Source organism: Gossypium raimondii, chromosome 11 (assembly GCF_025698545.1).
Source record: "Gossypium raimondii isolate GPD5lz chromosome 11, ASM2569854v1, whole genome shotgun sequence".
Taxonomy (NCBI): Eukaryota; Viridiplantae; Streptophyta; class Magnoliopsida; order Malvales; family Malvaceae; genus Gossypium; species Gossypium raimondii.
The window spans coordinates 50,446,340-50,464,488 of record NC_068575.1 but is presented as its reverse complement, the minus strand read 5'-3'; the positions used below and the strand labels follow the sequence as shown (position 1 = coordinate 50,464,488).

Genomic DNA, 18,149 nt, shown 5'->3' with positions numbered 1-18,149 from the left:
ATGAATCAGGGCCAATAATTATTCAAATACATTTGTATTTGGAAAATTCTGCCTAGTTCATTATTGGTGTAAACTTTTTATCAATTTATATATTTTAAATTTTAAATTTTTATACTTTTAATTTCAAAATAATAATATATAAACAACCTAGTATTTTTATCCAATAAATCTAGATAAATAATTGTTTAGATTCAAATGCAAGACGTTTAGTTATTTTTGTTGAATATTCTTTTAACATGAAAATATTGATTGATATTGTACTATATAAACTTAAACAAATAGTGGGGTAGCATTAATTTAATATAAAAGACAAAAGAGTATTTACTTATTACAAAATAGCCACATCATATAATTTTAAAAAAAATCATACTTTGTAATATTATATAATATTATTAATGTATGTTTTATAATATTTGATATATTTATAGAGTTAATATTTGATGGTATAATTTTATACACTATAACTAGATGATGATATATCATTAAAATAAAATTAATAAATTTATTTTTAATTTTTTTTTTACCTTACATGCATTTATTACTAAAAAAGTTATTAAATAATAAAAATAATTGTAACTCTCAGTTATCTAAGAAAACAAAAACTTTTCTTTCCTCTCACAACTCACACATGTCATAAACCACTTCAAATATCCAAAATCGGTATTGAATCGCTTCGATTTGAAGCAATCTAACCTTGTTTGTTATGATTGGATCTTCTAGCCTCTCCCGTCGTCGTATTGATGGAGCTCAATTGACTTGAAGAGTGGACTTCTTTCTCCACTAGTCCTTGAATCACCGCTGGGCCATCCTCCACCCACCAAATATCATGTTTTTGGCAGGACTCCTCTTTAGCCAACAGGTGAGTGACTTGATGCCTCCTCTCTTAATATGTTAAAATTTACATATCTCAAAACCAAACACAATCTGTTTTGCTTCCCATATGTGGTTATTAATTTTCAAGCGATCAATGCATGTCGCTCGGAGCTTCATTACAACCACCAAGAAATCTCCCTCAACCTTAATTGCCCAAAATCCTAACTCTTGAGCAAATCTGAGAGCCTAGGTACTAGCCAACGCCTTCGTCGCCAACGCATTCGGTACATATCTATTCCAGGCAAGTTGCTCTCATTATCAAACCAATGTTATTTCTAATGATAATCCTCATACTCGCTACCTCCAACTCCTTGTAGAAATCTACATAAAAATTTACTCGAATAAAAGGTTTCGAAAGAGATCGCCACACCACCGTCTCCTCTGCCGCTCATTCAACTCTTTCCCCTTAAAATTTTTAATAATGGATTGTAATCTCATTTACTAATATTGTATGAAATATAAATTCATATTTTATCATTTTTAGCATTTTATTTTAATTATTTTCCATACGTGGCAAAAAATCCCACAAACCCTCCAAAATTTACATCCTAATGCCACTCGTTAAACCTCCAACAACTTGCACCCTTACTTAAGTCCACATCATTCTCCTAACAAGCATTTCACCATACACCCTTGCTCGACATATAACCACTCATCAAACCGGGACCGAGCGGCCCACCGAACCAACGAAAGATCTACTTTCAAATTCCGAACCAAATACCGAACCAGAAACTCTATATAAACGAAACAGAATCTGAACACGAACCGCAGCAAAAGCTTCTTCAGAATAAGCTCTTTTCCTTTTTAATCCATGTGTTGCCTCGCTGATTCTGAAAAAAAAAAAAAAAAAAAACCTTTTTTCTCCCTCTTCTACTGTTAAAGTTCGAGCTGTTCTACTTCAGTTACACTCAAAACAATCGTTCAAAAACAAAATTCCTTTTGAAGAAAGAAATTTGTTCTTGTCGTCTGTTGAAATAATTCAAAATAAAAAATAAAAAATACAAGCTCTGCAAGCTTGTATCTGTTTTCAGTTCCAATCACTTTAAGCTCTGCATTATTCAGTCAGTGTCACCAAAAAAAAAAACGGCCTTAATTTTTTATTGTTTTTTATTGCTAAATTTGATTTTTTATTCTTTAAATTGTTTAGATTGAATTACAGTAAGTGCAGTGGAGATCTTGTTGAAATTTTGTTTAAGCATTGATCCATTTCACCGGTAATGATTTATTCGGTTATTTAAGGACTGCGTTTTCTGAATTTCTAGTTTTGATTTGTTTGGTTGCTAAGAAAGCTGAGAAAAAATTAATAAAAACAGTTTGAAGTTTTTTTTTTAAAGAGAAGAGATCGTAAAATTCTGTTGAAGTAAACGCACGCTGACTATAGTTGAATTCTTTCCTCTTCATTTGTTTGATGAGTTTTTTAATATTCTACTTCTTAAAGTTACGTTTTCCTTTAGATTATAATTTGTTAAGGAAAGATCTAAAGCAATGGAATTTAGTAGCTTTTTTTGTTTTGCAGGAAAAGAAAATGGCACAGAGTAATTGGGAAGCTGACAAGATGTAAGACTGGTTATAAATTTGTAGTTAAAAACTTTTGTTGATTATTAGGTTAACTAATTTTGAACTTGGTTACTGCCTTTCGGTAGCTTTAAGCAGTAATTATCGTGATTTTTGCGTTTTTTTGGTTCGTGCTACAGGCTTGATGTGTATATTCATGATTATATGTTGAAAAGAAAGTTGCATGCTTCTGCAAAAGCTTTTATGACCGAAGGAAAGGTTGCGACAGATCCAGTAGGTAATTTTCGCAAGCAAATTCGTTTATTTATAGCATACAGTAATCGAAACTGCAAATATTGTTAGAGTCTGATTCTTTGACGATGCTTTTATGATGCATGCCAAACTCATTCAGGCGATTGTGTTGTCTCATAGTGCTTTTGCTCTTTTACTATCTTGTTGAATTATCTAATCCAGTGGGACTATTGCCTATTTTCCTTGTATCATAAGCTTTATCTCGAGATGTAATTTTTTTCTGCAGCTATTGACGCACCTGGTGGATTTCTGTTCGAATGGTGGTCTGTCTTCTGGGACATATTTATTGCTAGAACAAATGAGAAACATTCTGTTGCTGCTGCAGCTTATATAGAGGTACCTCTATTTTGTTGTATAAAGTATTCCATACATTTACCTGGTTGCTTTATCTCATCGTGTACTCTTTTTATCTGTATGCATGTTTATATGTGAGTGTGCTTTTAATTAAAAAACAGGCACAACAAATAAAAGCAAGGGAACAGCAGCAACTACAAATGCAGCAGCTGCAACTAATGCAGCACCGCAATGTTCAGTTACAACGAAGGGATCCCAATCATCCTGCTCTTGGTGGTTCTGTAAATACTAACTCTGAAGGAATGATGGGACATCCATCAGCAAGTATCTTGGCCATGAAACTGTATGAAGAACGTGTGAAAAACCCTCAGTCTGTAGATTCAGAGACATCATCAGCACTTATAGATGCTAATAGAATGGCCCTTCTGAAAACACAGGCCAATCCTCATAGGTATGAAAAACTGATCCTAGTGAGCATTTGGTTTCCTAGTTTACAGTTTAGATCTCTATGATGTCACGTTTTGTATATACAGCCAGTTGGTGCAAAGTAGCCGTGGAAATAAGTCAGCAGCTTTGCAACAAATCCAATCACAAACACCACTAGCCACTGCAACTGCCCAGGTCATCTGCTTTTGATCTTCTGAGATAATGTTATTTGTATCCTTTTTTTAGTACTCTTGTTAACTTTTATCATTTCTTCTCTAACTTGAAATGTACTATGTTTGGATTTCTAGGATATCAAAAGTGAAGTTAATTTCGGTGGAAATCAGAAAAGCTTACCTATGGATCCCTCATCCATCTATGGGCAGGCAATTTTACAGCCTAAATCAGGACTAGGAGGTGCTCATAAAGATACCTGACTTTCTCAATGGAAAAACAAGTTTGATAATATAGTTTCATCTTTCTACGTTAATGATGTATAGTTTTTATTTTCCTTGATTTTATTGTATGGTACACCTAGATTAGATGTTAAATTTAGAAGGTGATCATGGGAGGTAGCATATTATCAGACATCTTAGCTTTTATATTTGTTGCTGGATTTTCTAGGCAGTAAATTTAGAGCTTTAATTGCAATCAAGCTTGTTAGACCAACAATGCTGCCATTGAATTTTGGGAAGCTGTATACATGAAGATTGGCTTTGCTGAGTCTGAGTGGTGACAAGAAAGATTAAAACTCATGATTTAGCTAGGGGTGAAAATTACAGCAAATGTGAGACAAAAATGCATCTAGCAGTTATATTAAGCTGAGATACTCTGCATGCTCATAGTAGCAGTAACCTTTGCTAACTGTTCTAGGATATTATTTTTCTTGGGAGTTTCTTTGTAGTAGTAGTAAAAGATTTTGGATTTTCCGGAGCATTTTTGACAACTTGTTCCTGCTTTTAACCTGTATACCTCTACTGACTGCCCTCAGGACTGAATCAAGGTGTCTCTAGTCTTTCATTAAGGGGTTGGCCTCTAACTGTAAGTTCCACTGACCTTTTCCTGTCCTTGTTCTGTACTTAGATACATCAGACTTAGTTGGATTTTGCTAAACTTTATAGGGCATTGATCAGTTAAGACCAAGTTTGGGCATACAAATGCAAAAGCCTAATCTGCAGACCCAAAATCAATTTCTTTTGGCTTCTCAACAACATAATGTCTTGGCACAGGCTCAGATACAAGGCAACCTTGGAAATTCAGCAAACTTTGGGAACACAGACCCTTGTAGGTTTGGTCAATTGTCTAGGGGCAACTTGAATGCAAAAGATGGTCAATCTGCTAGAAACAATGGATCCACATGCTCCCCTGTGCATTCAAGTTCTCCAAAGGTTTGAACATATTCCTGATACCAGAAGGCTACTCATGAAAATTGAGTTTTACTATTTCCAGAAACAGAGAAGCTACATCATGTTATTGAAAGGATTTTTTTCCTAAATTTCCAAATATGAAATGAGGATCACATGCATGTTCCAGATCTATAAGTGTTGTGTGAGACAAGCACCAGTAACTTGGGGTATACTGACATGCTTTTATTAAATCCTGCTTTTACCTGTTGGGTTATATTGATGTTTGTAACTCTTTAATCATTATGCTGGAGTTGCTTTCGTTCTGATGATTTACGGTAGTCAGTCTCTGTTAATATGGACTATTGTATATGCCTTGTGTCTCATGTAACTTTTGCTGGGTGATTAACAGAAGAAGATGAGTCAAATGTCACATTCTTCCTCTCAACAACAGGAGCAGTTGCAACAGCAGCAGCCATCACAGCAACTGCATCAGGTTGTACTTCAATGAGAATTAATTAAAGGATCCTTCATTCATGAGCTGAACTGATACTTTACAGGAAAGAATCTTTTAGAAACTACAATATGACTCCCAACTAAAGCATGCATTTTTTAGATGGATTTTTCTTAAAATCTTTAAATTCTGTTTAAACTAACTCATATGACGATTCATTACATTGTAGAATAACAGAAAAAGGAAACAACCCTCTTCTTCTGGAGCAGCTAACAGCACTGGAACAGGAAACACAGTTGGCCCTTCACCAAATTCACCTCCATCAACTCACCTGCCTGGTGATGCAATAACTACGGCATCTAGTCTGCAGCATGTCAATAATGCTTCTAAAAGCATGATTTGTGGGGAAGATTCAACAGCGCACCTTTCATCATCTTCAAATCTATTGGTAGGCAATCCACAGGCTTTGAAATGACTTTCAAAGTGTGCAACAGAAACGTACTCAGTTATGTACATGCAAAGCATAAGCATGCTTTGCCTAGGATATTATCTGTATTTTTTCTAGCAATGGATGAGATGATCGTTTAATAACTCCAAGTGATAATTTTACCTTTCAGCTCAGACATCAAAATCTTATTGTCATGTGATGGCATGCAACTTGTTTGTTAGGTTGAGCTAATAGTTGGGTCAATATGTATTTCTTCAACACTTGCTTTAGTGTAAAAGTTAAAAATACTGAAACTACTAATAACATCTTTTCTTTTTGCAGGAAGACATAGAAAGGTTTGATCCTTTGGATGAAAATACGGAGACGCTACTTTCGCATGATGGAAGTGATGTGAGGGGCATCTATGGTACAGTTAAACAAAGTCCTAATGAGCACCAAAAGGAGTCTGTTAAAGGTAAGCCTTATCTATCTTCTGTCTTTAGTCTTTACCTATTGTTGGATTTTTCTTTTTTGTATTCTGACCCCAAATTCTCCATTTCAGGTTTCACTTTTGCTGAGGTTGGTTGTATACGGACCAGAAATAGCAAAGTTACTTGCTGTCATTTTTCTTCGGATGGGAAGTTCTTGGCTAGTTCTGGGCATGACAAGAAGGTATTTGACGACTTCCAATTTTCCAACCCTTTCCTTCAGTATTATGTTTATAAATGTAACACCTAGTGAATAAAAAACGAGGTCTCAAGTTTAATACCTCGGTATATTGTTTGGAAATTCACTCTGTGAAAACAATGGGAGAAAACTTGATTAAGTCCAATGGATTCGAAATAACACAAAATTGAGGTCACTTGGGACAAATATATTGATAAACCTGATTAGCCATTGTGGCAAAAGTTTTCTGAACTATTTGACTACATAAAGTTACTCGAGAGAAGTGAATTAGATGACATAACCTTCATTGTTCTAGTAGGTAATTTGTAAGGTGGGTTGGCAATCACCTCTGTTTGGTTAATTTATTCTACTAGTGGAGTATGTTTGGGAAAAAAAGGTTGAAGAATACTTATCACATGGTGATGGGCATTTTTTCCCATTAGGTGGTGCTTTGGAATATGGATACCCTTCAAACAGTGAGTAGTCCGGGAGAACACAAATTGGTTATTACAGATGTTCGCTTCAGACCAAATTCAACTCAGTTGGCAACAGCTTCAGTTGATAAATCAGTGCGAATATGGGATGCAGCTAATGTAATCTTCTGCTTTTCTTGCTACTTTTGCTACTCTATGCTCTCTGACTTGGTTGTCAATTTTCTGGCATATACCTGTTCTTTTTTTTTTTTTTTGAAGCATGCATGAAAATTCTTTCTATTCTACTGTGATTAACATACTTAGTTCATTGTTGCAGCCAAGCTATTGTGTGCAAGCATACAATGGCCACTCTTCACCTGTGATGTCCCTTGATTTCCACCCCAGGAAGACTGAATTATTTTGTTTTTGTGATAACGACAATGAAATACACTACTGGAATCTTAATTTATTCTCATGCATGAGGATGTCCAAGGTTAGTTACTCACTATTCTATTCCTTTATACTCTCTTATGGTGCATTATATTTTATTTGTTCAGTTCTTTTTGTTCAATATTCATCATCCTGATGCAGGGAGGTATGGCCCAAGTGAGATTTCAACCAAGACTTGGACATTTTCTGGCAGCAGCTTCAGATAAAGTAGTGTCTATCTTTGACGTGGAAACCGATAGGCAAATATTAACATTTCAGGTATTGCTTGTATACTTTTACTGCTCCAGTAATGGCCTTGGCATGATGTCAGATCATCTTCCATTTTCATTAACAGCCAAGATTCATCCCTATTAATAGCTTCAGTACTACATTAGTAATATACATCTCTTCCTTGTTTCCCTTTAATAGCAGGGGCATTCGGAAATTGTAAACTATATATGCTGGGATGTGAATGGAGATTATTTGGCATCCGTGAGTCATGACTTGGTAAAACTATGGTCGGTGGCTACAGGGGAGTGCATTCAAGAACTCAGTTCTGGTGGGAACCAGTTCCACTCTTGTGTATTTCATCCAAGTTATTCCACTCTTTTGGTGATTGGAGGAATCTCGGTAATTCTTTGAGTTATAATTATGGTTTCCATTTCCATTTATGGAGGTATATTTAAGGTCATAATAAAAAATAGTTATGTTTTCTCAATGAGTGGTAAGGTTCAAATCAACATGGCTACCTCCCCATATTTTAGCCTGTAAAACTAGTATTTATTATCTAGTTTATGTATAAATTCACTGATTGATTATAAAGTTCTCTCTTTTTGATACACGCTAATAACCGAGTTTATGGACTTAATACCAATTATATGCCACTTCAGTATAGCTCTTATCGACAAATGAAAAAAATAGAAGTTACTTTCATGTTCATCTGCAGCTAATTTTCTGCATCTTGTTTTTCTCAATGGGGCCACAGTCTTTGGAGTTGTGGAACATGGCTGAGAACAAGAGCATGACAATTCCAGCTCATGAGAATATAATTTCGGCACTCGCACAATCACCTGTCGGAGGAATTGTTGCGACAGCAAGTCATGACGGCTCTGTTAAGCTATGGAAATAGAACAATAGAAATAGGAGAAAAAAAAACAGCATTGCTTCCAGTCCCATGGAAATGGTATGTATAAATATGGTATGGTGTGTAATTTATTCTGGAATCCTCTTCATAATTCTGCTATGGGTAGCTTCTCTGCTTTGAGTTAGAGCAGAAAATTTTCTGTTTTTTTGTTCATTTTTGGCGCTTTTTTAGGCAATATTATTCTTATTCAGAAAATCATCCTCCTATATTTGCAATTACATTAATTAATGTGCCCTTAAGCTACTTTCATGTGTTTTCTATACTGATAAAATGAGTCGTGTAATACATTTTAAGTACTCTGCAAAGTAATGAGAAAAAAATTAAGTTTATGAATTATTGAGTTATTGAAATTAACTTTGTTTTTCCTCGAAGGTTTTGGTTGGTTTTAAATGTCATGTAAATACTTGAACATTTTAAATTGGAAATTCTAGAAATTCATAAAAAAATTCCAAATAGCAATAATAACAAAACTCAAAAAGAGAAAAAGAGAAGAACATTTAAAAATTAAAAAAATAGTCCAAGTAAATGATTAATCTGGTTAAGTGGAGGTGTTCCAAATTGATCCTATGATATATCTATATTTGTGTTTTGAAAATATGTTTTATTATAGAATTTTAATTATATTTAGTGTAAAAATATTTTATTTTATTTTTATGCCATAGTTGTGTTGTATAAAATTTCAATAAACAAATGCAAGTTAAAATGAGTTGATTGAATTTTTTTATTAAATTTATGGAAGTTCTCATCTTTTAAAATTTTAGAGTTACTATTATTCATATTATTTAAAAATTAAATTTTAATATATTTTAGTAAGTAAAAGAAGGTTTTAGATTTTTATTATAATTTTTACGCATTAACTATCCTAGCATCTTTTAATGAACTGCTAGACATTTGGACATAAAGTTAATTTCGAGTTGTATTGATTGTTATTTTACAAGGTCTTTTAGTACTTAACCTTAAAACAAGATGGGTAGAAAATTAAGCTGGAATAATTTTTTTTTAAGTTATTAAAGATATGGAAATATATATATATATAAGAGAATGTAAAAATAATTGAAATTTTATTAAAAATATAAAAGATAAAAATAATGGTAAAAAATATGAGTAATAAATATCAAAACTATACATGAACTTTGATTTAATCTGCAATGTCATATATGAGTTTTGATTTGGTACGATTTATACATGAAATTTTGATTTGATTCAATTTTCACAAATCACTAACAATATTATCTAATTAACATCATTTTACATTGATATATTTTATACACAAATAATTATATTAATCGATATGAAAATAAATGTATACATTCATTTCTTTAAATGTGTGTACAGTTGAATCAAAATCAAAATTTCATTTATATATGAAGCACAATTCAAATTTAATGTATATATTACACCAAATTATCTCTTCTAGAAGAAAAAAGAAGTTAGAATGGAAGAATAATGAGTTGGATAAGTGGAAAAATGATCGAGTTGGTTATTAAATTCAAACCTTTATTTTAAATTTTTATTACAAATAGAGTGTCGAAACCATTTTTTGAAAACAAAAATTTAGTTGTCGACTTTAAAAACAAAAAATTGGAGTCGCCACCGATCCCTTATTGAGGTGTGATCGGCCCACCTTAAAAATTATTCTGGTCTACGAAATTTGAGAGAACGAGTTCGGGAGTCAGTTACGCACGAGGAAGGGTTAGCACCCTCGTAACGCCCAAAATCGGTACCAAATTGATTATTTAATATCTTGGTGTCAAAAATTAAAAAGATTTTGTTAAACTCAAATTTTGAAATCTGAAAAGGATAATCAATTATTCAAGTCATGCGAAGAAATTGAGACCCAATACGTTAGGGTACAAATTCTCAATATCCCCGAATTTTGAATATCGCTTTTTAATTAATTTTTTAAAGAAAATCTTCATTTCGAGAAAGCAATATGTCATGCCCAGTGCGTTAGGACATAACACATTGAATTCCCGAAAATGATTTTTGTTTATATATTTTAAATAACGAATATTCTCGGTTATTTGGAATTAACAAAGAAAATCGGAACCCAATACGTTAGGACTCAATTTTCCTCGAAAATCCCTAACTTTGAATATCGTTTTTATTTTGAAAATCTTTGAATCATAAAAATAATTTTAATGTTTTGACAAAATCAAAATGTATTTAAAAATGTATTAAAAATGTCAATGAAATATGGAACAAATATTTTAATTTAAATTACGTGTATACATAAGCATAATGTATAAGCGAATTTTGCAAATATGTACATGGATATGAGAGAAAATGCATAAATCATAAAAATAAAACAATGATAAAATACATATAAAATATATTAATATATTTTAAAAAATGTATAAGTATAATGTATTTAAAAATGGAAAATATTTATAATAAACCTTGAAAAGAATGCAAAATATATGTACATTTTATAAAAATGTATGAACATATAAATTTTAAAACATGAAAATATAAATATTATAAAAAATATGAATGTATATAAAATATATATAAACTATAAATATAAAATGATATGATAATAAAATATATACGTACTACATATATATTTAAAGCATTTAGAATATACACATATTTACATATATATGCACAAATATATACGTGCAATAATAATAATATAGTAATAATTATACTAATGAATAATATAAACAATATAAAAAAAACTAAAAGAAACAAATTAAGGACTAAATTTAAAAGCCAAACAGAATTTATGAGCCGAATTTGAAAATAAAAGCAAGAAAGGGAGTAATTCAAACACGCGCAACCAAGGGAAGGACCCAAAAAATAATTTACCCAAACCATCTAAAGCACTGCGCAATATTGATTTAAATCAAAACATTAATAATGTTTCATGGGAAAATTTGAAAATAATAAAAAAACAGTGATTTTGAAAACCATAAAAACATGAAGGGCCCAAATTATAAATAACCCATCAACTTAAAACCAAATAAAATCCCCATTTTTAAACCCTAAAACTCATTTTCTTTCTTTCTTTGATACTGCCGTCTTGCTCTCCCTCTGAAAAACTCTTTCCCTGCTCCAATGGCGACGAAATAAAGGAGCTTCAACGATGCCACGCCGGTAAATTTCCTTAACTCCCTTTCTTTATTTTTTAGAAACGAAAGCAAAACAAAAAAATAAAATGAAAATAGTAAAAGAACAAAAGGAAAAAAACAAGAAGCCGTCACCTTCAAAATCATTTATTCTTTTCTTGTATTTTCTTTTTCGTATTTTCTTTAACTTTTTCATACAATATTTTGCCCACCTCTTTAATGATTCGATTGGCTTTTATATAGCCTTTACTCAAAACCTTTACAATTGTTTTCTTTGCGTGTATATCTTGTTGTTCGTGGTTCGTTTGTAGAACGAACGTGCATAATAGACACAAGGGATCGTTGATCGTGGGTGATTGCGTCGTGGGGTGATGGAACCGTTCTTTGAACGTGGGCAAGGTGCAACGATGGGGGCGATGGGCGATTCTTGCGGTGGTGAGATCTTGCTAATCTGCTAGGGTTGCTACTATCCTTTGAAAATTTTTACTTTGGGCCACACTATAATTGGGCTAAGATTTAGGGTCAATGATTTGGATTTAATTGATTTTTAATTAGGCCAAAATTAGCCTATTACATAGAGCATACTCATAAATACAAATATATTTTTGAGCAATTAAAACATACAAAGAATTAAATAAAATCAAAATAAATTTAAACAAAATCGATATATAACATTTGTAACACCCCTAATCCAAATCCGTCGCTAGAACAGAGTTACAAAGTATTACCGGAGTTTACAGACCAATTAATCAGACATTTCATATAATATAGCATTCATATCAGAAATCAATCAAAATCAAACATAATGTCCCTTATACGAGCCCTCGGGGCCCAAAATACGTGTTAGAAACAAGTTGGGACTAAATTGGGTACTCAAAGCATTTTTCTGAAAACATGAAAATTTTTCAAAGATGCAGGGGACACACGCTCGTGTGGCCAGGCCGTGTGACTCACACGGTCAGGAGACACGCTCGTGTCTCAGGCCATGTGAGCATTCGAAATAAGGACACACCGTAGTGTCCTAGCCCATGTCCATGCCCGTGTAACTCTCTGACTTAGGTCACATGGTTAAGTCACACACCCATGTGCTAGGCCGTGTTGAGCATACTGACTTGCGCAATTTTAAAGATATAGGGGACACGCGGTCGTTTCACCTTATCGCGTATCACACACGGCTGAGACACATGCTTGTGTCTCTGCTCGTGTGGACAAAAATAGAACATTTCTCACATATCAATAAGCCATAACAAGACATTCAAAACAAGCCAAAATCATGTCTTAAACATGAAATATTACCACATACAACCAATATGCCCTTAGGCACCTCAAATGACAATTTAAGAACATGTCAACCAAGTATCTCAAGTTACCTAGATGAGAAAATTCATATATGCATATTCAAACCATATTTTACTTTCTTTCATTCTACCATATCACTCACACATCAAACATGACAAGTCACTTATATAAATATACATTAAAATATACCAACACAAGTCATTCAAATGACTTGCCTCAACAAAACATTTATATACCAACATTGACTCAAAATAACCTATACATGCCATTATATCCGATATTGATTTACTAAAAGTACCAAAAGAGCTGATGGGTAGTGTGAAATAGCTCCGACCAGCTTCCGAATTACTATAAAACATGGAAAATAACATTGAGTAAGCATTTAAGCTTAGTAAGTTCGTATAATACATAATTTAACTTACCATTTAATCACATTTAGGGTAAGCATACAAACATATCCAAACCAATTTGGCCAAAAGTCTAAACATATATTCTGAACTTGTTAGCCATGTAAATCACATATAAGATTCAACACATATGGATGAATTCATCAAGTATTCACATTTCATGAATTTCATGTATATACCAGTAATAGTTCATATCTATATCATATAATTTCATAACAGAACTGTGCTCGTTGAACCATTTAGAATATCGTTAGATACATGGGTAGTACACTCGCTGAACTGTAATCCGTCAATTCATATTCATGTATGCTCATACGAGCTGTAAACGGGAAGCTCCTCTGAGCTGAATAATGGGAAGCTTATGCGAGCTATATAACGGGAAGCTCATGCGAGCTAAATATCCGGAAGTTCATGAGAGCTAAATATTGTGAAGCTCATGCAAGCTAAATATCGGGAAGCTCATGAGAATGGTGGTGTGTCTGTAACACATGCAGGACCCCAACCAAATTGGTAACCCTAATGACATTGTCATTTGTATCCTACGAATTTCTACGGTTCAAACGGGACTTGGTAATTGTCAGATATACAATCGTTATTTATTCATGACAATTGTATAATTCACAAACAATAAATCAATTAAGCACATATTAATGTACAATTTAATTCATCCAAACCAACTTGGCCAAAAGTCTAAACACATATTCTTAACATGTTATCCATGTAAGTCACATATAAGATTCAATACACATGGATGAATTCATTAAGTATTCACATTTCATGAATTTCATGTATATACCAGTAATAGTTCATATCGATCTCATATAATTTCATAATAGAACTGTACCCGTTTAACCATTTAGAATATCGTTAGATACACAGGTAGTACACTTGAGGTGTACTGAACTGTAATCTGTTAATTCATATTCATGTATGCTCATATGAGCTGTAAACGAGAAGCTCCTCTGAGCTGAATAACGAGAAGTTCATGTGAGCTGAATAACGGGAAACTCATGCGAGCTGTATAATGGAAATCTCATGCGAGCTGTATAACGGGAAGCTCATGCGAGCTAAATATCGGGAAGCTCATGAGAGCGGTGGTGTGTCCGCAACACATGTAGGACCCCAACCAAATTGTTAAACTGAATACTTATCTTTTTACATTCTATCAATTCAATAGCAGTACAAGCATTTATACACAAATCAGTGGCAACGTACTTAACTACCTCAACAGACTACAACCGACTTCAACTAACCTGAACTTTTTAACCAACTATTAACTAAACAACTGCTTTAAAATTTACTCTAACATTCTCCCGATTTTATTGGAAAAATTAAACTTGAAAAAAACATCATCAAAGGCACTAGAACAAACTTGCAAGTCTCATCGAAAAGCAGTAAACTGTGTTGGTGGAAGAGGTTTTGTGAGAACGTCAGTAACTTACTTTATAGATGGCACAAAGTTGACCTGTAAAACACCATCAAGTACCTTCTCTCGTACAAAATGGTGATTAATCTCTACATGCTTCATTCTAGCATGGTGTGTTGGATTGGCAGCCATGGTGACTATAGAAGTATTATCACACCAGACCACTGGTGTCTGACAATGTGGCAAACCAATTTCATCCAGCAATTATTTAACCCACAGTAGCTCTGACACACAATTAGCTAAACTATGATACTCTGCTTCATGTGAGGACATAGATACAATGACTTACTTTTTGGAACACCAAGCAATCGGATTGGACCCTAGATACTCAACATACCTTGTGGTTGAACGTCGATCTTCAATAGAAGTAGCCCAGTCAGTATCAGAATAACACACCAGCTCAAACATCTCATTCGTGAGGAACAAACCATGATCTATTGTCCCTACAAAATACCTCAACACTCGCTTAACAACCTTCCAATATGTGTCACTCGGAAAGTTCATAAACTGACTTAGTTTGTTAACACAAAAAGCTAAGTCTGGACGTGTAATACACAAGCATTAAAGCATGGCAACAACACTCCGATACAAATGACCATCAACAAGCGGTGGATCGCATGCAGCGCGAACCGATTTTGGAGTCTTGACCATGGGTGTAGGTGTGATCTTTATCATCATTCCTATCTTTTGAAGTATCACTGAAATATACTTCTTTTGACTAAGCAAAATTTCCTTAGACACATGTTGAACTTCAATACCTAAGAAGAAATTGAGTTGACCCATGTCTTTAAGGGCAAACTTATCATGAAGCTGTCGAATCACTTTGTCTACATCTGCAACCGAGCTTCCTGTTACAACTATGTCATCCACATAAGCCATAAGTAAAAGCAACTGCCCAGAGGAGGTTCGAATAAACAACGAAGGATCAGCTTTCGAAGCTCGAAACCTCAAGTTTTCTACTAGATATTGTTTCAGTGTTTGAAACTATACACGAGGAGCCTGCCTTAGTCTATACAAGGCTTTGTTTAAACGACAAACTAATTACTGACCATTGTCTTTAGCTACTTCAAATCCAGGTGGTTGTTCCATATATATTTCTTCTGTTAATTCTCTATTAAGAAAAGCGTTATTCACATCAACCTGTCTTAACGACCAGCCCTTCACGACAACAATGGTAAGGACAGTTTGTATAGTCGTTGCTTTAACTACTGGACTAAAAATATCACGAAAATCAACACTTGCATGCTGCGAAAATCCTTTAGCCACCAATCGTGCCTTATACCTATCCACTGTCCCATCAGCCTTCTTTTTTACTCTAAATAGCCATTTACAGCCAATGATTTTCCGATGAGCAGGTGGAGGGCAAAGCGTCCATGTCTTATTTTGGAGAAGTGTCTATAACTCCTTATGAACCGATTCTTGCCAACATTGCTTTTGCATTACTTCATAAATAGTAATAGGGACCTCATATGTCGTATAATCTGTTTTACTTAAGTATACCTTAGGTTTAAGAACACCCGCCTTGCTACGCATAACCATTGCATGTGAATTAACAAGAGCAGAGGGTGGTGGAGGTGACACGTGTGGTGCAACAGAACCAGACCATCAGTGCTGGTACTGACACTTAGAGATGACACTGGACAAGTAACTTGAGGCTCAGAACTCGTATTTAATGATCTAGCAAAATTGACTGCAGGCACTGGAGTAGTTGAAGCAGTTGAAACAACATGTGCTGGACTGGTTGAGGGCACAACAAGTAGCTTGGAACTAAACCGCAAAGATGATGTTGGATGCACTGACTTTGAACTAAGAGTTTTGAAAGGAAACTCAATCTCATGAAATGTCATATGACGTGGCACATATATTCTATCGTTGCTAGCTTGACACCTATACCCTTGATGACATTGAGAGTACCCCAAAAATGTGCATGGCGTCGACCTATATTGCAGCTTGGACTTGTTGTAAGGTCGAAGATTCAGAAAACATAGGCATCCAAAAACTTGAAACAATGAATATGCTAGTAACTTTTGAAACAACTTTTCATATGGCGAAACACCCAAAGGAGATGGTGGTAGCCGGTTTATTAAATGAATAGCACTGCTGAAAGCATCATTCTAGTAGCTGACAGGCATAGACGCATGAGCCAGTATAGAGAGACCAACTTCGACAATTTGACGATGTTTGCGCTCAACTAGTCCATTTTGCTCTGAGGTATATGGACATGTAAAACGTTGGACAATTCCCTGTTGAGACAGATACTCTTCAACACTTGAAACTCTCCTCCTCTATCCATTTGCAAGGATTTAAGTTTAAACCCAAGCATTCTTTCAACTTGTCTATGAAAATGAGGAAAAACACTAGAAACTTCTGACTTTCTCTGCAGAAAATAGACCTAGGTATATCTAGAATAAGCATAAGCAAATGCAACATAATACTGAAAACCATTTGAGTAAACTGGAGCTGGTCCCCAAACATCAGCAACCACCAGTTGTAAGGGCATAGCATACTCAGAGAAAGACAAGTTAAACGGTTGCTTATGCTCCTTCCCTAAGTGACAGGAGATGCAGCAATGAAAACCTTTATTTGCATCAAACGGTATATTACATTGTTTCAAAGCCTTCTTAAGTGTCTCATTACATGGATGACCTAATCTAGCATGCTAAATACTCAATGGCACTGTGATCGTAGTATGGAAACATTGAGCTGAGTCAGAGGACACCACTGTTGATGAGCAATTATTCAAGCTTAACTTGTACAGCCCATCATGCATCGTGCCTCGAACAAGAACTTCCTTAGTCTTTAGGTCACGAACTAGGCACTGTGTAGGATAAAATTCAAATATCACTTGATTATCTCTAGTAAATTTGGATACAGACAACAGATTTTTTTGTTATGCCAGGTACAAATAATAAGGATCGCATGATCAAAGGTCGCGATCGAGTTAGCAACGATGATTGACCAGTAAGCATAACTGGAAGAGCAGAACCATTGCCAACATATACTTTACCTGGACCATTGTAATTCACATTTTCACCTACAGAAGCAGCAGAATTCGTGAGGTGGTGAGTAGCACCTGAGTTAGGATACTATGCATTATCTGCCACTATTGCAGGAGTTGCAAGATACGCCTGAGACGAGGGAGCAGCTGAAGAAGAATTGCCAAATTGTGAAGCATTATGAACAAACGGATTAGCTAGCTGTTAATTGGTGGAGAAGAACCAAACCAACCTGACGACGGACTGAAATTAGCATCCAAAGTAACACTGGAGAACCAGGCCAAAACATACAAAGATTTGCTTGTAGAGGCATAGACGGTCTGTACCCTATATTCTTATATGAAGAATCAAATCTATAATAGCATCTATCAACAAGATGACCAGGCTTCCCACATAGCTGACAGACTAGAAGGCAACGCCATGAAAAACCAAATAAACTCAAGAAACTAACCCCAGGAAAAAAAATGTAACAACTGATACCATGTTAAACTGAATACTGAATGCTCATCTTTTTTCATTCTATCAATTCAATAGCAGTACATGCATTTATACACAAATCACTGGCAACGTACTTAACTACCTCAACAGACTACAACCGACTTCAACTAACCTGAACTTTTCAACCAACTATTAACTAAACAAATGCTTTAACATTTACTCTAACACATATCGGTAACT

At 34.4% G+C, this 18,149-nt stretch overlaps 1 protein-coding gene across 8 annotated transcripts; it reads left to right on the top strand.

The window, feature by feature from the left end:
• The first annotated feature begins 1,684 nt into the window (after positions 1–1,684).
• On the top strand, positions 1,685–8,425 carry LOC105803279 (transcriptional corepressor LEUNIG_HOMOLOG). Of its 8 annotated transcripts, XM_012635365.2 has the most exons (19): positions 1,691–1,934; positions 2,021–2,087; positions 2,390–2,430; positions 2,568–2,665; positions 2,906–3,015; positions 3,135–3,424; positions 3,507–3,594; positions 3,708–3,813; positions 4,388–4,437; positions 4,518–4,784; positions 5,152–5,235; positions 5,423–5,641; positions 5,963–6,095; positions 6,183–6,292; positions 6,730–6,879; positions 7,037–7,192; positions 7,291–7,407; positions 7,558–7,758; positions 8,114–8,425. In XM_012635365.2, exons 3-19 carry the CDS (start codon positions 2,399–2,401, stop codon positions 8,255–8,257), a joined length of 2,355 nt encoding a protein of 784 aa, XP_012490819.1. In that variant the 5' UTR covers positions 1,691–1,934; positions 2,021–2,087; positions 2,390–2,398; the 3' UTR covers positions 8,258–8,425. The 8 variants fall into 8 exon arrangements, with proteins under 8 accessions (XP_052479973.1, XP_012490816.1, XP_012490819.1 ...); XM_052624012.1 differs by having other exon boundaries at positions 2,021–2,430; XM_012635364.2 differs by having other exon boundaries at positions 1,691–2,087.
• Positions 8,426–18,149: the final 9,724 nt, after the last annotated feature.